Raw genomic sequence first — 23,508 nt, 5'->3', positions numbered from 1 at the left:
TTTGCTGAATTTTTGTACTTCTTATCTTTTAACTACTACAGCTTGCTTGTGAATGAAGTTGATACCATTCCTTTACACAAAGACCAAGCACATGACACCCCCTGCCTCCCACCCACCCACACACAAAATCCCACCAGACACACGTACGCTTTCTCTTCCTCCCTCCTTCCCTCCCTCTCTGTTGGAAGGGATGCAAGAACAAGATAGAAGGCCTATCAGACCACCAGTACTCTTCCTTTTCGATTTGAAATATGAATGGAGTCCCTTACACCATGCTAGGCAACTTCCACGAGATTTTCAGGGAAGGCACTTTGTGGTCTACACAGAGATGCATCAGAGCAGCTAGAGAGGGGTCTACCCGTAGTAATGGGTAACCTAATTGTCTTGCGCACAAATAGAGACACACATTGATGTACATACATGGGTGAGGTGGAGTGGCAGCCTTGTTCTGCTCCCACGAAACAAAGAAGAGTATGACCATTATCTATGGATCCACCGCGTAAGGCTTTCCAGCACAGATCTCTCACAGTCATGGAGGGTAAGCAGGGAGGAGCCTCTTTCGCAGAGATGCCAGCAGGTGAGAGTACTTGGGAGCAGTTCATTTTTGCAATCAATGGCAAGGATTCTTGGCGCGAGCCAGAGTTTACCAGGCTTCCAGGCAGCCTGTGATTTTCCTTTGGCCAAAGACGGCATGATGGGCTGCTAGAGCGTCTGGACAGATTCTATATTGGGGACTGGGCTTTACTCTGTGGCAGCTCGACCGGCATTCTAGCAGGCACAACAATGTCTGACCACTTGCCAACTGACCACGGTCAGCAGGGATCCAGCTACAACGTCTTAGAGACCCCAAGGGGCAGATGCACTCAGAACCCCAGGAGATCCTTGAGATGACTACAGCCTTTTATCGCCCGCTTTTTCAGTCAAAGGAGGCCTCGGCCACCACTCTTCTAGCTAGAGAGGCAGTTTGGGAGAAGGTACCTACAGTTGTTTCACAGAGCCTTAGCAGATGCCTAGAGGAGCCCTTCACGGATGAGGAATTGTGGGAGGCCCTACAGGCTCTTCCAGCCCAGAAGTGCCCAGGAGAGGATGGCTTGACCAATCTGGGAGCACATCTCCACCCCACTCCGGTAAGCCTGCCAATTGATCTTTGACTCAGGATCCCTTCCTCATTCCTTGAGCAGAGGTTGGATATGCCTGTTTCCGAAGGGCGGAGATAGAGCAGATACTCGATAGTGGAGGCCGATTACCCTTCTAGAGATAGCTTACAAGATCTTGGCTAATGTCTTGAGTTTGCGCTTGAGACCCTATCTTCTAGATATCATTCATGAGACACAAACCGACTTTGTCCGGAAGCGCAGCATCCTAGATAATATCTTCACCTTCTGGGAAGAAGATGACTGGGCCAAGGAGGAGGCACAACCTCTCGCTATCCTTCTTCTCGATTTCGAGAGGTCTTATGACAAAGTTGAGTGGTCCTTCCTGAGGGGACTATGCAAAGACGTCAGGACAGACTGGGGTACCGCTCCGGATACACTTCTTTGGGGAGTCTCTTGGCTTCCCCCAGTCTCGCTTCTATCAGGTAGGACCAGGAGGCTCACTGCAGGCAGAGTTGGGGACGACGGAGGAGACAAAGGTGGATTTAGAGGACCTGGAGTGAGAAGGGTCAGGATTGTGGGTCGCTTGGGTAGGACTTGGTACACCGATCCCTCCATAGTCTTATCGACCCCGTAGGGAGCAATGTGGCGCCTTTGGATCTGGGAGGGCAGACCCTTATGTGACATTCAATGGGATCCAGGGGAGTGGTTTTGGCCCTCCCGCATAGGACACTCGGACCAGGTGGAGGAGGTCTCTTTCTTCTCGTACTCTACTCGCATCAAGCGTTGTCTTCAGCTTGAGGCAGCAGCATGGTCCCCCAAGAGGGAGTGCCATTGGCTAGAGCAGGATGTCTCGAGAGAGATCATGGGCCGCTTTTGGCCTCGCCTTTGGACGAGTTTGCATCCGCGGAAGATTCCGTACTTCTTCTAGCTACTAGTGCATGGGGGCATGCCCATCGGCCCCTAGCTAGAGCATATGCAAATAGATGGCAAATGCACTGGTTGTGTGAATGCTGTTTTGGAGTAGATTCCGCACTGTCTACGGCGCTACTATGTCGCACAGTGGATCTGGCTGGCGTCCTTCAGGATTGTTACTAGCACTCTTAGGATGAGCAGGGATTTCAGAGTTCACCATGACACCACTACACACTGATGCCATCTTCCAGACAATGACTTTCATTCACAGAGTCTGGGACTTATCCCAGTAGAGACTACCGAGGTTGGCTCAGGAGTCATCTAGACAACTAGCTGAGAGCGGGGCGGACACATGGTATGCATGTATATCCACATGGTTTGCCAGACACGGGATTCAGATGGGCAAGCTCCCTCCCTTTCAATACAGTATGGATGCACCCCAGGATTCAGATGGGCAGGCTCCCTCTCTTTCAATACAGTATGGATGCACCCCCTGAGTCGATTCCACAAGATGAGATTAAATGTACCATGCGGTTAGACCTTCTCCATCTCCATACACCTCGGGCTTGGGGGGGAGATCAGGAGCTCCCCACCAAGACCCAGTTCTACCGCAACCGCTTCCTAAGAGTCTCGGAGGAGGGCTTCATCATTAGACCCCAGTATCTCGAGGACAGGGGAGTCTCACACGCACTGAGGATCGCCATTGTGCAGATGCGGGTTTCATCCCATCGGCTAAGGATTGAGACAGGGAGAGCAGCACGTATACCAAGAGAGCAGCGGATCTGCATGTTATGCACACTAGGAGAGATTGAGACAGAAGAGCATTTTCTATGCACCTACCCAGCCTACTACGAGATCCGGGGGCAATACCCCTGTCTTTATCAGGACGGAAGTGGGTTCGGCCCACTATCGTGATTGATCCACTTCCATGACCAAGTCTGCATTGGGCTCTATCTACTTGAGATGCACCACCATAGGGAGACCTTGCTACGACAGATCAGGGAGCAGCAGGAGGGGGCCAGACCACAGGATACAGAGACAGCGGCATGTCACAGATTTCGATGCTTTTGAGCCAGCTCCAGGACATAGTGGGGTGGAGGAGGAGGAGCTAGCTGATATGCGGGCGGTATGGATTGCTGAGAGAGGATTGCATAGGTTACCCATGACACGGAGAGCAACCAAAGCACACTTGATTGAGGTCCGACCTATCATAGCTTTCCTCAGAGGGGATCACCCGAGACGAGGGGTCACTCTGAACATAGCTCAGAGGTTCTAGATATTGAGCGTGGAGGAGACCACGCCCTCCTCTGCCACCATAGAGTGAGACGGCCAAACAGACGCAAATCCGATATATCTTCGCCGCTCATAGACGAGCCACCACAATGCCGGGTTTCGGATTCTGAGTTCCAGTTCCAGTTCCATCTCTCTTCTTCCCACTTCAGATAGCACATGATATGACATGACATGACATGATACGATACGACATGTTTTGTTTTCGATTTTTGCTTGAGCTATCGAACTCTTTTATTTCAGCATTGTATAGTACTCAACAAGGACCTTAGCCCTCCCTCCCTCCCCTCTCTCTCTCTCTCTCTCTCTCTCTCTCTCTCTCTCTCTCTCTCTCCCTCCCTCCCTCCAACAAACAACCAACTATGGACTACTGGCCTACCCTCTCCTCCAAGTCCCCCTCAACTCCCTCAACTCCTTCAACATCCATCAAGACTCGGTACTCTACAGTTGCAGCCATGACACCCTCTCCATATGTATGGAATTACCAACAAGAAGGCTCAAAACGACCCATCCTTAGGCAACAAGATCAGATCTTTTATCTGCAACAGGCAGTGAGAGAGCTACGATTGGAATGGGCAGAAGTAAAGGCTCGACTTCACATTATTCTAGAAGGGCCTGGTAAGCAAGCAGTAATTGATGAGGCTGTAAAATCTTGTAAGGATTCCTCCCCTACCCCGCAGCTAGTCTCTATAGTCAAAGATCTTGTTCACACTGAAGTACAAACTGCTAAGAAGGAAGTGATTGTGGAAGTGGACACCAAAGCATGTAAGTCAGATATTCAAGCAGAGATTAAAGAACACGAAGCTAGATGTGATAATGTGCTGAAGATAAGAATAGGGGGACTCCTAGAAGATTGGTACAAAGAGGAGGACACATATAGTGAAATATTGACAAAGATCAAAGCAAGCTTGCCCAACATTGAATGGGTGGATGATGATGAGCAGGATGATGACAACCCCACGCCAGCTTCTATTTCACAACTATAAAGGTCATGCTATCCTTACACTGAAGTCAAAAGATATGCGGATTAAGCTTCTTCGACAATCTTACAAGTTGAAGGGCACCAAAGTATGGATAGCAGAGGAGCTTACACAAGCTCAACTGAAGATTAAGGCAACTGAATTGGCTAAAGTCAGGGCTGCCAGAAAGGATGGAAAATGGGCAGTTTACACTGAAGGTGTGGCACTAATCAGAGAGTTCAAATCAAAACCAAAAGACTCTCAGTCTTAAACTGATGTATGGCTATTTACTCTTCTAGACTATCATGTAGGTATTCTAAATAATGTGGGTGGCTTTTTGCACTCCTTAGGAGCTGCCATGTGCCCTCCCTAAAGCAAATGTACTAGAGGGTTTCTTGCTGTCCCATAGACCTTTTGGTCTCCAGTGGACGTTAATAGACTCTCTCTCTCTCTCTCTCTCTCTCTCTCTCTCTCTCTCACGCGCGGAGTGGACAGCAAAGTAAAGGCGGGACCCACCTCGGCCTCAACTTCAACCGCAGCTTCAGCTTCAGTTTCAGCTTCAGTCTCAGCCTCGGTCTCAGCTGCATCCTCATCCTCAGCCTCAGCGCCAGCCTCAGCCTCAGCTTCAGCTCCAGTTCCAATTTCAGCTCCACTTACACTCATAGCCTCTATAGTTACAGCTACTGGCTCTGATATACCCCTACCCATGACATCGATTGCTCCACCCTCCTCTAGGATAGAGGGGTTGCCACTGACACAATCTCTCCCTTCCTCTCCCGCTACAGTTCTCTCTTCGATTATGACACCTACTCTGGAGGGGTCATACACTGTTCCGCACTACTCGACCTTCTTCTCCCCTCTGCCTCTCAATCAGCCCACGCTCCCATTCCCTGCTGGGATCGCCTCCTCCAGACCACTATCATCTCCATACCACACCCATCTCACCCAGTCATCACCCAGCCTCCAGTCTCATCCTCACACTTCCAAGCCACAATCCTTTCAGTTTCCGTTGGAGCACAGACGAGCTGATCCATCAGAGGCTTGGGAGTACTTGTTGATGGAGGTCCAGAGCATCCAACAGCGCGAGAGGGAGCTGTCACGCTTCGCACAGGAGCAAACACGCTTCACCCAGGAGCAGGCACGTCTCATACAAGAGCAGTCTCAGGCTATCCGAGACCAGGTTGACCTTATTCAGGGGCTCAGACACGAGATCTCATAGCTCCGACAGGAGGTCACTGCTATACGTACAGTCCCATGGAGCACCCCAGTTGTGGAGGCACAGATTGCGAGCATGCAATCTACCATCGAGGAGACGTCCAGATGGGTCGACGTAGCCAAACGGGAACCTACAAGGGTAACCGTTTCGGCTACCCTCCTGGAGCAGCAGCAGAGAGCCAGCAAGGCTCTCAACATCAGAGTACGTGGGATTCCTCGCACTAAGGCTACACCGATGGCAAATGCGCAGGCCTTCGTGACCACTACCGACTGGGCATAGGATTGAGAGAGCATGGCGGGTTGGGAGGGACGCCAACCGAGAGCAGCCCCTTATCATACGGTTCCATGACGCCCAGGCACGACTTTCGGCTTTACGTCATAGGTCAGCCTTACGAGACCAGCCAACAATCTCCATGGATGAGGACCTCACTCTACTACAGGTTGAGAAGAGGCGTTTTCTGTTGCAGTAGCAGGATTAGGCCCGCAAGGAGGGAAAGTGGGCAGTAGTACGAGATGGACGACTCCTTACAGGCCCCCGTCAGACACCCACCTCTCCTCCCGCATAGCGAGGCGAGGTCTATGAGACCCAAACATCCGAGACCCTATCATGTACCATCTGGAACTGTAATGGTACCTTATGGTCAGAACCAGGGAACTTCTCGGAATCCTATACAGGTCACGACATAGTCTTTTACACTGAGACACATCAGCTAAGCCCGCTCAGCTCAAAACGGCTCGAAACAGGTCGCCCTTCGTGGGGAGTTCTTGGACGACCCCTCCATGGTTCACGAACTCTACACAAGAGCCATTCATAGCAAGTTGAACCGTCGGGAGAGACATTTGAATGCATACTGGATCGCTAACAGCTTGGTTTCGGCATTGCTAAACTATTGATTCCATTCAAGTTCTCAAGACAACGTTGTAGACAAAGTCTGACAAAACTTGACGGAATCCTGCTCTGGTAACGGAATTGGACGCTGATCTTTTGACGAAACCACAGCTGAAACTCCGATATGGCCAAAACAGAAGTCAAGTCTTTTGCACAAGCCGTGAGTTCTTTTGCAGGGGGCTCTCCAATCGCAAACCGAGCAAGGTAGGGTGAACTCAAGCATACAATGAGTCTGCAAAATCGACAACCTTCAAAGGGAAAACTGTGAATTGAAAATGCAGATGGAGTGTACTCAAGCGCCCACCCGCACTAAAGACCCAACTGGAGAAGCAATCTAACCAAAAATGCATTCAAGAAGCTGTAAACCAGTGTGTGAGTGATCCTCCTTTGCATGTTATTTACAAGCTTGATCATTTGATTTCGCACGAGGTAAAATCAAACCTCGACAAACATGTGGATTTAGTGTTGAAGGAGCAGAAAGCTAGATAAAAACTTGCATTTAATGTACGGATTGGGGGTTTGCCGGAGCATTGGCGAAGCGAGGATTTCAAAGTTCTTTTACCTTTTGAGCAATGTCTTCAAAATATAGCGAACGCCATGCCCATGCTCACTTGGGATACTTCAGTAGTAGAGGCACTTCAACACACACCACAAAATCATGCCATCATCACATTCAAGACTCGAGAGGATAGGTTGGCAATTCTTTGCCAAACCAAAGCATTGAAAGGAACCAAGATATGGATAGCAGAAGATCTTACCCCTCAACAGCTAAAGATGAAGGCTAGTGAACTCCAAAAAGTACGAGAGGCTAGAAAGAATGGAAAATGGGCAGTATATCATGAAGGCAAAGCAATCATTAAAGAGTTTAAATCTAAGCCAAAAGACTCTTAGTCTTAAGCTGATGTATGCCCGTTCATGGTCTTTAGAATCTTATGTAGGTCCCCTAAATAATTGGAGCTGCTTTTTGCACTCCTTGGGAGTTGCCATGTGCCCTCCCTCACCAGATGTACTGAATGATTCTTTTGTTGTCCCATAGACCGGTTGGTCTCCTGTGGACATTAATAGACTCTCTCTCTCTCTCTCTCTCTCTCTCTCTCTAGCCTCTCCGCCTCTCTCTCTCCCTCCCACTAGCCTCCCTCTCTCCCTCTGCTCCGCTCACAACCTCTCCACCGCTCACCCTCCGCTCCAACCCGCTCCACCTCCGCTTTACCCCCGCTCTACCTCCGCTCCACCCCCGCTAGTCCTCCGCTCAACCCGCTCCAGCCCGCTCCACCTCCACTTTACCCCCGCTCTACCTTCACTCAACCCACTCCAAACTCGTTCCAACCCTCTACAACAGTAGCATTTCTTGGGAGAACCACCCCCAGGCCGAGTTGAGCCCTTGGCTCTGCCTCAGGGGGTTAATTCAAGCTAAAGGGCTCCTGCATTTAAAGAAGGTACCATGGAATTTCCAATGACGAAGATATTTGCAACAACGCCCCTCAGCAAGCCCTCCTATTCTGATGTAGCAGCGACACCCAGCCCTTATGCATTGCATTTCAAGCGAAGGCCTGGACCAGAACCGCAGGAGCAGATCTGCTACCTAACACAGGAAGTAAGAGAGCTCACGCTTATAGTAGCTGCTCTCCGGAAGAAAGTGACGCACTTGGATAACAATGAAGATAAGCAGGAAATCATTGCTGAAGTTTTAGAAAAATGCAGCTCATCTCCACCAGCACAAACACTTGTCTCCACGGTTGAAAAGATGATCACCACTCAGCTCAGCTCAGCCAAGAAAGAGATCGCTATTCTAGCCAACAACAAAATCAACAAAGCAGATTTATATACGGAGGTAAAAGAGCAGGAAGCCATAGCAAAAAACAAGAAGAGATTGCACATAGGGGGGCTACTAAAGGATTGTATGGGATGTCCTACACATAATTTTACGGAGGGATACACAGTAGAAGAGAAGATCACAAGTCTCAAGAAGGAGCTACCATAGATAGAATGGGATGAAACTAAAATCAGTTGGATCTCTCAGAAGGGAACACAAATACAAGTTAAGTTCACAGAGAGAGCAGGTAGAGTCAAGATTCTCCAACAGACAAACAAATTGAACGGCACACGGGTATGGATATCTGAGGAGCTTACCCCAAATCAGCTCAAACAAAGGAATGTTGAACTTACTAAAGTGAAGGATGCACGCAAACATGGAAAATGGGCAGTATATAGGGATGGACAAGCCTTGATCCGTGATTTCAAATCTAAACCCAAAGACTCTCAGTCTTGAACTAATGTTGCTCAAGCCGTTTTTTTCTAAGATAAAATTAGTAGCTAGTTATGCATGGAAATAAAATGGGGCTGAGCTGATATAGTCCCCCAAAGACTCTCAGTCTCTAACTGATGTTGATGATTTTGGTGATTTTTATCCCATAGACCCGCGAGGTCTCTTGTGGACCTCTCTCTCTCTCTCTCTCTCTCTCTCTCTCTCTCTCTGAGCAAGGCTTTTGATACATTGAGCTCGACTACTCACGCGATTACAAGATTTAGGATCGACTTGGTACATCATCTAGATAGTCATGACACTCTATAAGCGCATATTAGGCAAACTCAGCATAGTGACCGGGTGGACAGAGGATATCATGAGCACGATTGGAATCAAGCAGAGTTGCCCTTTATCACTGACCTTGTTTGGCCTATACTTCCTCAATCCTCCCATCATCGAGGACAGATTTGGGAAGATATGCAAAGGTATCCATCGAGGCAGTATGCTTTTCTTTGTGGTGACTTCAACAATGCTCCTCAGCCAGGGGATAATACATCTGGCCATACACATATGTTGGCTTTTGAGACACAGAGCTGATCTAAATTGTTGCTTGATTTCAATTTTGCTGATCTTTGGACAGCATCTTATCCATTGCTGCCTGGGTTTACTTTCCAACATAATGCTCATTCTACATACAAAGCTAAACTGGACAGGTGGTACAGAGTTGATCCTCAGCACTCTGATACTTTTACTACTACCTTGTGAGTTGATTATGCATTTGTGCATTCTGATCATGCACCCCTATGTTTGAGGATTTCTTTCCATGACAAGCCGAACGATCGGCTTCCACACAGAAGGCTCCTCATAGTTAACAATAGCTATTTGGATCATGATCATTTCAAGGCCATGGTGTATGATGCATGTCAACCTCTTTCACCTCAGAGTTTTATTGATACTGATTATGCCTAGGATGCATTTGTTACTCATATGCAATCAGTTATTCGAGATTATGGCAAAAATTATCTCAAAACATTGAGGGATATGGTTGCTCGGGCAAAATCTCTTTGTCTCTTGAAGAAAGCACATCTTTATGCCAAGCTAGACATTGTTTGCAAAGTAATGATCATAGAAAATTTGCCAAATGGGAGACAAGAGCTCATCAACGAGCTTTCTTGGATTAAGGTTGCTCGTCGAAGGGTTTTTTTAAAAGCTTACATCATAAGTGACAAGGTACCAATATTTGTCGTACTCTGCTTTCTGATGGACATTGGACTTCCTCTCGAGCTCAACTTGTTGCAGCTTGTGTTCATCATTTTTCCAGGCAGTTTGGACAGGCTGATCCTCTTTCTCCGGCAATATTGGCAGCCCGGACTCAATTACTGCAGCATGTTTTTCCTATTGTTTCTCATGCACAAGCTCTTAAGCTTGAATGCCCTTTCACTGAAACAGAATTGACCACTGCTGTCCGATCATGTGGTAAATGGAAATCTCCGGGATGGGATGGCCTTACAGTGGAATTTTTTCTTGCATACTGGGATCTTCTCAAGCCCATTTTGCTGCGTATGATCAACCATGCCTAGGAACAGCAACATATGCCAGTTTCTTCGAAAAAAGGGCTACTAAACCTTCTTCCCAAAAAGCAGATTTGTGAATCATTGGCTGATTGGACCCATTACTCTTATGCCTGTCATTTATAAAATCATCACCAAAATGGTGGTTGATCGTATTAAAGGACACTTGCATGATGGTTTACATCCTGCACAATATGGTTTTGTTCCTCGTAGGCATATCACTAATAATATCGCAAATGCTTATGTTGGAATTGAGCATGCCAAATACACAGAGCAGGATGTACTTTTACTGCAAGTTGATATTGCCAAGGCGTTTGATACTGTTCAATGGGACTTCATCTCTCAGACAATGCATGCTTTGGGATTTGGGCAGAAATTGCAGCATATCATATACTGGCTTTATAGTGACAGCCAAGCTGCTTGTATTCTTTCTGGGGATATCTCCGAAGCATGGATTCTTCGTTGCTCGGTGCGTCAAGGCTGTCCACTTAGTGTGCTCTTGTGTGCTATAGCCACGCACCCCTTGCTCAAGCTTATGCAGATGATTCTTTCTTCACTCTCTGCAATACATAGCAGGATCTTTCTGAGCTGATGCAAGCTCTTTCTTTATATGGTTTAGCTGCTGGGCTTCATGTCAATTTTTAGAAATCAAAATTGTTGCCTTTGCATTCCAAGGAATGGCACTCTCGTTTATGGCCCGGAGAAATCCTCCCACCAACTCAATTGGTTCGTCATCTTGGCTATCCTTTGAGTTGGACACTTTCTCCTCATCAACAATCTGATTGGATTCTCGTAGCTCTCAAGAAAAAGCTGGAGTACTGAAAATTGGCACCTTGGCCTCTGCATGTTTGTCTTCGAATTGTGCAATCCATTCTGATGGCATATATCCAATTCTACTTGCCTCTTATTATGTTCAGTAAGGCTGATCTTGCCTCTTTATGTCTGAGGTGCTGAAAATCTTCTCATATTCTCGCCATGGCAAAAAAAGCTTGCGTTTGCTTCCGGTACAGCAGCTTTGTTCTCCAAAGATGCATGGAGGTCTTAATATTCTTAATATCCATCTGCACATTCTTGCCCATAAGGGAAAACTCATGCTGCAGTTTTTGCAAGGTTCTCAACCATGGGCTGCCATGATTCGTCATTTACTCTTGCATGTTGAAACTCCAGCTTTTAGGCATTGGCAGCTTTTCCAGTGGGAGTTTCTTTTTGGTTCTGACAGGCAAAATCCCCAGCTGTCCTTTGGTTTCCCATTTGTTGATGGATCCTCTCTCACTTGGATTGGCATGGCAGTGATCCTTTGCAGGGCAACTCTTTCAGAGCTGAAAGTATACATTGGTCTAGAGTGTTTGCCCTTCCTTTGGCATTGCAAGAGCCTCGACGTTCGTATTTTCTGAGTCTCAAGGGGATTCGTTTGGTTCAAGATGTTGTTGATGATGCTGAAATTCCCCTTACTTTTCCTTTGGCCGCTGTCAAATTTGGCCTTGGAATGCATTATCATCCACTTTGGCATAAGATTACTTTGATGCTCCAGCCTTTTCAACCGGTTCCTCCATTGCATCTACAGGATCATCTTCAAGACTAGACACTTTCTCCTATAGGCTTATCATGCCGTCCTCTGCAGTTTGCACATATTACTGTCTCTTCTCTTTATAAAATTCTACTTCCTCCGCCATTTATCTCGCAAAAGGCAAATCAGCTTTGGCATCTTCATCGTCCTGTGAAGTGGCGGAAACGTTTGAGACAGATTTGGCATTCTAAGATTCCTCTACATCAGCAAGTTTTCTTGTGGAGAGCTTGTTGGGTGTTCTTCCTCATGGACAGCTCTTGGCACGACGACATATTGCTTCCTCTATTTGTCGCAGATGTCTGGCCCCGAGAGAAACTGTGGCTCATCTTTTTTGGCATTGTCCTTCCTCTCGTGCTTTCTTGGACTTCCTTGGGCAGATTTTGAGAGCTCGGTTTTCTCATATTGCTTTTGGCAAGTTCTTCTGGCTTTTTGGTGTACATCCACCCAGACAGGAGTTTGATTTCTTTTTTGTTTGAGTTCGGCACTAGGCACTATGGACTCTCTAGAAGGATCGTAATCATAGGGTCTTTGGTGATCCTATTTTTCCCACTTTCTCTTTCTTCAGACACTCTTTGCAGCAATCGCTTTTTGATTGCTTGCAATCTCGTGTTTTTGATCATGATGTATTCAAAGATTCCACACAAAAAAAAAAGTGTGTGTGTGTGTGTGTGTGTGTGTGCACATTCAGGTGTCTATTTTGTACCCAATGATTCAAAGATTGTGGAAAACGGTGAGGAGGCAGAAAGGCAACTTTATTATGTAGACACCTACATTCTTTTTGTACATAACATGGACCCTCTGCCCCATTTATAAACAGTATTATTTGCAATAAAAGGAAAGAGCCTCTTACTTGGTATCGAGCAGTAACTTTCTCCCTGTTGTCTGTGTACAGATAGACCTGTAAAAAAATTTCATCAACACGGACATAAGAACCATTTCAAACGTGTCCCTTCATAGAAACAAACATGACACATTTAAAGAACAGCACGCCTACTTCTTACTTGAATAATTACTTTAAAAAGGCATCCTCAACATATTGCAACAGTTAACCTTGTGCACATAGATTTAAGTACGATGTGTCCTGAGCTAGAGCTATACCTTTCGATGGGCATCCATGTTCTCAGCTCGACGACGATGCAGAAATAAACCTTGTAAGGCAGAAACAAGTATTCTGTCATATCAACAAATTGCACATACTCCCATTTTTGCATGAAACGGCAGGAAACAGAAATAGCATGCATGAGAAAGCCTTTTTTTTTTTGCAAAATATGAGACAACTATTTTGAGTATGCATGCCCCCGAAACAACCAGCTGAGCTATTCAACTGATGCAAATGCATTAGAGGCTGAAAGAGCCATGCTTGATTTGGCTTAATCGCTTGTGAAAAGTACAGATGTGGTAGCAACAACAAAAGTAGAAACTTTTAAGAGCTTTGCTAGCACCTGCAGGGTTTGCAAAGTGCACTAAGCCTGCAAACTCACTCAAATTGTGTTCATTTTAACAACCATCATTTTTAACTTATGAACTGCCTCAAGCACTACTTGAGACAGAATTGCAAGTTTGGATTAAGTCAGCTGCAGAAAACTTTTATACATGGAGCAAGCGAAAAGGCAGGAGCCGCATAGGCCAGCAATTTGCTAATTACTATTACTATACTCACATATGCAGATTTAGCGCACTGAAAATGTTTAATGAAGAGGTGCAAAGTCTGTTTGATAAGGCAGATACAGTAGACAAACCATTACAACTTCTGTAGTCCTTGACACTAGTCCAGTTACAAGACATTAAGAAATGTCCTAGGATTATTTCAAGTCCTACTAACTAAGAAATGGTCATGGTCAAAGAATATCAAATAGCTATTTTCCTATAAAAATGTTATTTTTAACCTCCCTACTTTCAATCCTTGCAATTACAGTGTCTATTTATCTGGCATAAACATTATGTATGATTGTTTTCCCCCCATGCCGACAATTTTTTCATAATCTTTGGATAATACACATTGAGTGTAAATAAGAAATTATCAAATAATCTCTGTCGTGAGAGATATGAATCTATTTCCATACAGATGAAAGGACTCTTTAATGTCCTATAGTGTTATCGAACTAGTGTTAAGCCTAAAAGGTGCTGACATGTCAATATGCTGAACTGGCAAGCTGACGACCAAATAACAAAGCATGCTCAACTGGCACACAGGTTATATGGGTAACCAAACAAAATCTCTTGCCAGGTTGAATCTAGCTGTGCATGTCAGGAATGAATCCAAATGCATACATAGGGAACTAATGGACCCTGTGGTGCATCCTCCGTTTTTCCTTTTTCCAAGTACTTTATTTAACCTAACACCAATCCAATATTGCAACTGAGGCCTAATGAGATATCCACCAACTAATCACAGTCCTCCAGAAGATCAAATCCTTTTATTACTAATTGTCGAGGTTTTGGTGTCCTGGTTCAGCCGTGTAGCTCCATCTTCCTCATGGCGCAGTTAGAGCAATAACTCAGCTCAGTTTTGTATGCCGTTTCAGCACCCATGTACAACAGTAGTCAGGGCATTTATGCCATCCGTATAAATAAAGCAGTGTACTATAGTTAAGAAGATATCCGGTGCATCTCATGCTTGAGTTCTTCCTGGTATGCTCATCTATTTTCCACACAGCTAATCCCAGCATGTTACAATTGAGGAAAGGGATTGGGAGTTTCACCTTGGATTTTCTACTTTGAATTCTGAATGGCCCTCCCAATTCCATGAAGGTTTTTCCCTGTGAGTCAAACTTCTGTGCATGCCCTACCCAACCCTTGCATTCTGGAACCTATATACAGAAACCTTGTCATATGATACAATCAAACTCTGGAGATGCAAATTACAAAGTAGAATAAGAATACATCCGATTGTAGGCATCTCCATATTTAGGACATATACCTTTGTAAGACTAGAATAAGTCCAATCATACAAATTTAGATTTTTTGTTGTTCTAAAGACCAAAAATCTCCATATGTAGGACACTCCATATTGAGGAGGGGGACTTTCCCTCAATCTCAGTTCCTATTGAAAAGCCCCATAGGAAAAATAACACATTGGATTAATTGGCTGGCAACACCCGCAGAATATTGATTCTCTAGTGGTCGTGACATAAATGAGGTTGCAAAGCATCTATCCAATTCAAATTTATCTAAGCTTGAATATTTAGAACTTGGATCAAAGGGCTCTAAAATTATAGTTAGACATTACAGAATACCGAAATAATGGAATCGTTTTGGAAGGGTTCAATCTCAGTTCCTATTGAAAAGCCCCATAGTAAAAATAACACATTGGCTGGCAACACCCGCAGCATATTGATTCTCTAGTGGTCGTGACATAAACGAGGTTGCAAAGCATTTACATAGAGAGCTATCCGATACAAATTTATCTAAGCTTGAATATTTAGAACTTGGATCAGAGGGCTCTAAAATTATAGTTAGACATTGCAGAATCCCGAAATAATGGAATCCTTTTGGAAGGGAAAGGACTCCAACAATTCAGGTGAAAACCTTCTCTCTCTCTCTCTCTCTCTCTCTCTCTCTCCAGCAAATCGAAGCAGCCAGTTACTAAAGGGAGATATCTGGTGTATCTCATGCTTGAGTTCTTCCTGGTATGCTCATCTATTTTCCACACAGCTAGTCCTCACATGTTACAATTGAGGAAAGGGATTGGGAGTTTCATCTTGGATTTTCCACTTTGAATTCTGAATGGCCCTCCCAATTCCATTAAGGTTTTTCCCTGTGAGTCAAACTTCTGCGCACACCCTGCCCAACCCTTGCATTCTTGAACCTATATACAATGAGTATCCCAGGGTCGAGCCACCTACCACATGGGAGTCTCTACTCACAGAGGTACATAGCATTCGAGCGCTTGCACAGGAGCAAGCCCAAGTCAAACAGGAACAGGCCACCCTCATCCGGGAGCTCAGGGCAAGACATCACACAGATCAGGGAGGAGGTGACCACCCTGAGGACAGCCCCTGGAGGTACCGCGTCGACGGCTGTAGAGGCTCAGATCACCACTATGCAGTCTGCCATCACAGAGACGACCAATTGGGTAGATGTGGCAAAACGAGGGCCTACAACGGCAACCATTTCAGCCACCCTCTTGGAGCAGCAGCAGAGCGCCAATAAGGCCCTCAACATCAGAGTTCGCGGTATTCCACGTACAGATACCATTCTTGTAGACGATGCGATTACCTTTGTGACCACCACCCTGGGGGTCTCAGAGCATGGGATCGAGAGGGCCTGGCGAGTAGGGAGAGATCCCAACCGAGAGCAGCCGCTTGTCATATGCTTCCGAGACACCTAGGCACGACTGGCAGCGCTCCAATGTAGACAGGCCCTGCGTGATCATGCTGCGATATCCATGGATGAGGACCTGACACCCCTGCAAATCGAGGAGAGGCATGTTCTCTTACAGCAGCAAGATGTGGCCCGCAAGGAGGGGAAGTGGGCTGTGGTCCGAGATGGCCGACTTCTGATACACCCACCCGCTCTTCCGCATAGGGAGACGGGGTCTATGAGACCCAGGATACCGAGTCCCTTTCATGCACCATTTGGAACTATAATGGTACCCTATGGTCTGATCCAAGGATCTTCTCAGAATCCTTTGCAGGACAAGACATAGTCTTTTACACAGAGACACACCAGAGCCTAGAGCGCCCACTAATGATCGTCAGTGGATACACATGGGAGTCAACATTCAGGGATGAGACGAGGGAGACAGGCGGAGTATGAGGATCTGGAGGAGTGGCGATCTTGTACAGATCTTCTCTTATTGGGGTCATCTTGATCGAGAGGAGGGATGCACACTCTACATTCATGTGGGTCCGGATCCAACGCACAAGAAGCTGTGATCTATTCATAGTAGTATGCTACTTCCCACCTGAGACATCTCACTTCGCCAGGGATACACGTGAGGAGGGTGATACGTCCCCATATGTAGCTCTCTTTCCAGACATTCTGGATCTCTCGAGCCGCAAAGTACTCCTTGTTGGGGACTTCAACGCAAGGACGAGAACGCGTCAAGTACCGCTTCAAGACTTTCGGGACGACTCCATACTGCTGCCAAACATTGACCTTGGTGAGGCAAGGATGACACGGGCATCTACAGACAGACGGGGGCCAGTCACATCATACAGGCATTCACTTCTGGACATGGGTAGGGTACACGACCTCATCATCTATAATGGACTTGAGCTATGGCCCTCTTCAGGTGGCTTCACTTGTTTCCCACATGAGGGGGGGCTCTAGCGTAGGTGACTACATCATGGGATCTCCTGCCTTCTCATCACACATCACTGACTTCTCTGTTTCACCTGGGGCAGACCAAGGGCTCAGGACCGAGGGCTAGGCAAGATTTCGACATGATGGATCACATACTTGCACTCAGGGGGATCATAGAGGAGGCCAAGTCGCGCAAACAGAGAGTATATTGTTGCTTTGTGGATTTCCGCAAAGCGTTCGACACAGTCCCACGAGCCCGCCTCATCAGACGCCTACAGACACTGGGGTATGACCAGGAGATCATATGGGCTATGGCACTCTATGAGAAAGTCTCAGGCAGAGTTCGAACAGGTGCTGGATGGACTAATGAGATTATGAGCACCATTGGGATCAAACAAGGTTAACACTGTCACCAACCTTGTTTGGCCTCTATATAGACGATCTCGAGACCTTCATGGGATTACTGGGAGGGGCTGGTTGCTTTCTCGCCAGCACGCTAATTCAGATACTCTTATATGCGGATGACGTGGTTCTGATGTCCTCATCTCTTGAGGGCCTCCAGCGACATTTGGATGCACTACAGGTTTTTTGTGAGTCACATGATCTAAAGGTCAACCTTGGCAAGGCCAAGGTAATGATCTCCAACACATCTCGAGCCGTCATGCGCAGTGAGCAGTTCACATTTGATGGATCACCGGTTGAGATCGTCTCCTCATATACCTACCTAGGCATCGTCTTCTCTGGCCTGATTTTCACAATGAGACAGCGATGCAGGCCCGTTTGAGCTGGGGATACAGTTAGTAGAGAGTGGGACTGAGGTAGGCCATCCCATGGGCTATCTTCTGGTGCCTTATGTTCCTTGGTATGCGCCTTGTAGGCCTAGATATAGGCAAGTAAGGACAGTGAGGACACTTATGGCATGTGCCACTTAGTACACTAGGTAGGGTGTCATTATATTGTGTGTACTTTGTACTTTTCATTCATTCAGGCAATTCATTCCAGGCGTACAATTTCAACTTGTTGCTTCCACCTTCTCCATTTCCATTCCTTCCATTTGCCTCTAGTATGATATGCACATGTATCCACATGGTTTGCCAGTCACGGTATCCAAAGGGACCAACTTCCCTCCTTCCAGTGCACCACCCGAGTCGATCCCTTGAGATGAGATTAACCATATCATACAGTTAGACCTCCTCCGGTTACATACATCTTGGGCTGGGGGGGCGCGCTAGGAGCTCCCTAACCAATGTCTAGTTCTATCACGAGAGTATCAGAGGATGGACTCATCATCAGACCCCATCACCTTGAGGATAGAGGGGTCTCACATGCATTGAGGATTGCCATCGAACATGATGCGGGTCTCATCACATCAGCTAGGGATTGAGACAGTTAGAGCTGCAAGTATACCTAGAGAGCAGTGGATCTGCAGGTTATGCACACTGGGGGGATTGAGACAGAGGAGCATTTCTTATGTGTCTGTCCAGCCTACTACCAAATCCGAGGGCAATACCATCGCCTCTTTCAGGAGGGACACGGATTTGGTCCAGATAGAGACGACATGATACTACCGAGCGAGGGACGCAGAGTCCACACACGACAAAGAGAGTGACCAAAGCACGAATGATCGAGGTCCGACCTGTCTCCGCCCTCCTCAGAGGCGACCGCTCAAGACAAGGAGTCACTCTTGACATAGCCCATCGCATACAGAGGTCAAGGAAACCACGCCCTCCACCACCGCGCGAGACAGCTCGACAGACACAAATCCGAAAGATCTTTGCAGCCCACCGGAGAGCTATTACAGCGCCGGGTTTCCATTTCTAATTCAGCTCCATACTCTCAGCTTCATTTTGTTAGAGCTTTTGATTTTTTGATATCTATAGCTATAGCTTAATTTAGCATAGCACTCAGCAAGGGCCCTAGCGCGCCCTTCGCTTCAGCCCTCTAAGGCTTGTATGAATTTCCATTCTTTTTGGTGTACTTTGTCCCATAGGCCCATGAGGCCTCCCACGGACATTGATATACCTTCCTCTATATTCTCTTTCTTTGTGCATGAATGCATGTATGTATGAGAGTTTGTGCATACATATGTGAATGTGTGTGTGCGCACATGTGCATCCATGTGCATGTGCGTGTGCATACACGCACATACATATTGTATGCTTATACATACATATGTATGGGTATGTATATCTGCTAGCTTTGCATGTGATGAAGGGAGAAGAAGAAGGTAAAAAATTAAAGATCTTTGACATCTCGGAAAGCCTACCAAGAGTTCGGCGACCTTGAGAATCCTCATCATGGAACGCCTGGACACTGATCTGAAATGTATTTCAAGTTCATAAGATAACTATGAGAAAGGAAACACTGCTTATACGAAAAACTCAATACTTTAACATGGGAAATTCAACTGACCTTCCAAAGAGATCCGGCATAAAATGACTCAGAAGAATGCTTTGACTGCCCATCAGCAAGTCGGTGGACATTATCAAACTCCACACTGATCAGATATGAAAGCAATTGTCTCAGATCATGAATCTGGATAATTGCTCTCAACTTGAAGATAGACAGTCGATTTCAATAAAAAAATTGCCAAATCACACAGAACATATATGTTCGACAAAGGTCACAAAACCACCCATTGCAATTTGCCAACCATTTTCAATATTCCAATATCTACTCACACATCTCCACGTCTCTCAATTCTTGTACTGGCACTAAATTTCGTTTGCTATTTTAAAATGCTGCCACTAATGCCCAAAGTTTCTCAATTTCGATGGCAGCCACAGTCTATCCAAACGTAAAGACAGCTTTTCTGTGATCCCCTGAACTTACAATATTTCGCAATTGGAGTTTGAGTTTGCCAAGATTTACAGCTAGACTTTGCAGCAGGACAAAATTGGAGGATAGAGCTCACACCCTTCACCGTGCAATATGAAATGGGAAGATAGAAGTCACAAATTTCACTACGCTATATGGAAAGATGTACTTGCACAAGAATCCCAAACTGTTTCCACAGCTATTACTTATTGATGTAGGAGCATACTCAACAAACCTACTCGATCAAAGAATAACTTCAACTTCTGAAATAATACACATCATTCCTTAAAATTGCCAACAGCATTTGGAAAATCACATTAAAAGTTCAAAAATTCACAGAACTAAAAAGCCATTGATCAGCAATAAAAACATTTCAAAACAGCAAAGGCCATGAAATGTGACCAAGTCTATGGGAGAATCTAAACATACCCAAACCGAAATGGAGGGAAAGTCCTCAAAGGCGTATCAAGATCTAGAGAAATTGCATCGTTTGTATCCCATTCTTCACCCCAACCATGCTCTGATTCTATATTTTGAGAAGCATGAGCCGAGCTTTCCAGCACCCGGCCTGATTCTCCGACCACCCTGCCAAAAATATGTTGCTCTTCTAAGTTTGCCACTTGGTTTGTGTGCATGGGAGAGGTACCGCTGCTCCCTTGACTGAGCCCGACTACTGCAGGTAAACCATCGGCAGAGTGAGCAGGCAATCCTATCCCGCTAATGTCTAGCCTTGCATCTGACTGATCATTTGCTGCATTTTGCTGACTAGTTCTATTCCCAAAGCCTGCAAAAGGAATCCTAGTGAACATAAAGCGTGATGGAGGCCACGTGCCTCCAGGTGGACCAAACGTTGATCCTCTTCCAATGCCTGCCAATCCATCAACAGGCCCCCTTACATGCACTCTCCCTTGTACTGGTGCTCCATTATTAACTCCTGTTTGTACATCCGTATGAAACCCACCAGTTGCAACCACACCTGCATTCCTATCCTGATCGTCCCTATAAAAGTTTTGAGGCACCCTACAATGGGGGTAGTTGTAAGACTGCTTGCAGGCGCAGGAAGTAGCAAAGAGGCTGCATGTCTTGCATGTATCGGCAGCAATGGTAAGAACATGTTGCTTGAGAAGTGTCTGCTCAATGAAACAAACATGTTTACATAAATTGAATAAAAAACTGTGCATATCAATGACGAATGGTAGTTCCAATTGTGAGCTTCTAAATTGCCTTGTCAACCTAAGTAGAAAATATGATACTTCTCATGCGTACCTGCAACCAAAGACCATCAGAAACAGCCTTACAAGGAAAACCCAATTCCTCCAGGCGGGCCCGAACGTGTAGCAATTCTTCAAATGCCATGTGACAATATAAAACACCACCACCTTCAAATACGCCCAGGAAAGCATCCCAGTCCTCACTATTTGCCCAACCACTTTGATTTGGATATGTTTTCATTCGCCTCCTTCCAACTACTCTTCCACCCCATGCAAGGGCAGGGTATGTTGAACCATCCCTCGACCACTGGGTTGGTGAGCACCTTCCTACCAAGGGGATTGAAAGTTGGCTAGTGGAACAGTTCTGTGGTTCATCTCTAAAGCTTACCATGCCATAGGAAGTCATATGATTGCCAAAATACTCATTTTCTTGCCCCTCATGGCTTGAGCAAGCCTCTCTACCACTGCTTGCTTCCATACTCTTCCTGATTTCTATCAGAGGTCTACATATGTTTCCTATCTCTACCTCAATTTGAGATTTATTAAGAGATCCTGGCTTTTCACTTCTATACACATACATAGCTCCTGAAATCTGTTGAGAATAGCATCCTTGCTCTTTTTTCAAGGTTGGCTGGCTAGAATTCTCATTACAAAATTCTACCACTGCATCTGCCAGCTCGAATACAATTTTTTGGGCAACCTGTAGCCCTTTCAAATCCCCTTCATTCTGCAAAGTCATTTTTCTTTGCAGCTTCAAACTTGATTTTATATTCTCTTCTATTGATTCATCAATCCCATCCTTTAGTTGCTTGCCATATGATGAAGATGCGTCTTCTGCAATTGATGCTGCAACTGAATCGGCCAATTGGGAATTTTCAATCTCAAGTAAAGCACCTCTGGAGATAAGAACACTGAGAGCCAATTCAAATCTGTACCATCACATGCAGCAGATGTCAGTTATACACAGATCTTTTTAGTGAATCTTTAGTCCTCATCCAGAAAGTTCAAACTATTATTTGTGTCTCGTTTGGGAGGAAAGGGGGGGAGGGAGGGGAACCTTTTTTCTTCGCTGAGAACCCACAGCTCATCAGAAGTTAACAAGGTTCGCAAAGTCTGTGTTGATAACTTTGGAAGAACCTGAAAGCCAAATCAGGATAGGTGTCCAATCAGCGTGCATCTTGCTGGATTAGAAATACTGTGATGAAAAGACTTCGATTTCTGAGTGCCAGCTGGTCAGATGTTTATTTGGAACTTTTTCAAGGAAGCCCAGCAACCATGATTTACAAACAGAAAATTATACACCATCAGATTCTTAGATAAATCCATTTTACAGAAGGGCCACATATCCCAGCTTCATCACAAATCAAAGGCGCTGAAAAGGGGAGCAAAAGAGTAGGGAACAAATGTGACTATGACACCCAAAGGGACATTTATTATTTATGAAGCTTAAAAGCGTACATTATGAGATTCATATTTCATTCAGATAGTATCTGGAAGCTGCCAACCAGAATACTAGCTTCCTACTAAGACCAGTTCCCTTAGTGAGGGTTTTCTTTATGCATGGAAGTATCATAACCACTTCCATAACCATGACAGCATGCAAGAGTCAACCCTTGAGACACTGAGATCTGAAGCAAGTCCAAAGAGAGACAGTCATTTATATTGAACTAATTGCCTTTTAACATCCAGGGTTGCCAATACATGGACAAAGCAGCTACACAAGATTCGAAATTAAATTAGGCATTGGAAAGGAGATCAAATAGGCATTACTGTTAAGGTTCTTTGATAGGTTGTGTACTCACTCAACTATCCTACGGCCCAAAATAGGTAGGTCGGCACCTTTGACCACTGAAACTCACAGTTGTTTGCTTCCAAGCTGTCCATTTCTATTTAAGCATTAGATTGCCAAGACAAGGAGAAGGAATATTTATTAGGAACACAAATATGTTGACATAGTGAGCATGTCATATGAAGGTGTTAGAATTATAATTATATTCTAGGCAGTGGCCAATGTATTGTAGTAATAAGTAGGTTAGGGGCACTTTTCCCTCATTGAGGGTTTTCCCCCTAACCACACTCCAATCCCTAACTACGGTTAGTGGATAGGATAGGGTTTTGTCACTTAGACAAAACCCCTCACTCTTTCTTTGTACTTACACTCATTCTATTCAGTACACTTACGTTTGCTCTCACTCTTGCTCATTGCTCACCTTGCTCTCACATTTGGCATTAGAGCAGATTCACCATGCCCGTCTTCCAGCCTCCATCTTGCTCCGTCCTCCAGCTCCAGCTCGCGACCTGCAGCCTCCATTCCATAGAGTCCGTACAGTCGTACGGACTCCGTACCAGCTGCCCCCCGTACGGTTCTGCGCCATTCGTCCGTACAACAGTACGATCAACCGTACTGTTTGCCGCCCGCATTCCGTACACCTTTAACTAGAGCGTTGTACGATTCCGTACCAGACTACACCGTATTGCACGTCGCATT

General features: G+C 45.8%; 1 protein-coding gene across 2 annotated transcripts in view; it reads right to left on the bottom strand.

Annotated features, from left to right (window-relative positions):
- Positions 1–23,508, bottom strand: part of LOC147891269 (BTB/POZ domain-containing protein) — a 45,726-nt gene that overhangs the window by 930 nt on the left and 21,288 nt on the right. For both annotated transcript variants that reach the window (XM_087389480.1, XM_087389479.1), the window contains exons 5-11: positions 22,078–22,157; positions 21,076–21,949; positions 20,239–20,939; positions 19,405–19,489; positions 19,259–19,310; positions 12,844–12,893; positions 12,596–12,643 (exon numbers count right to left, since the gene is read on the bottom strand). In XM_087389480.1, the coding sequence (XP_087245606.1) occupies positions 12,596–12,643; positions 12,844–12,893; positions 19,259–19,310; positions 19,405–19,489; positions 20,239–20,939; positions 21,076–21,949; positions 22,078–22,157 (1,890 nt within the window). The remainder of the gene's footprint in view (positions 1–12,595; positions 12,644–12,843; positions 12,894–19,258; positions 19,311–19,404; positions 19,490–20,238; positions 20,940–21,075; positions 21,950–22,077; positions 22,158–23,508) is intronic.

Source organism: Dipteris shenzhenensis, chromosome 18 (assembly GCF_047967505.1).
Source record: "Dipteris shenzhenensis isolate YYH24624 ecotype China chromosome 18, Dip_SZ_1.0, whole genome shotgun sequence".
In the NCBI taxonomy this organism is placed as follows: domain Eukaryota; kingdom Viridiplantae; phylum Streptophyta; class Polypodiopsida; order Gleicheniales; family Dipteridaceae; genus Dipteris; species Dipteris shenzhenensis.
This window is presented reverse-complemented; position numbering and strand designations above follow the sequence as displayed.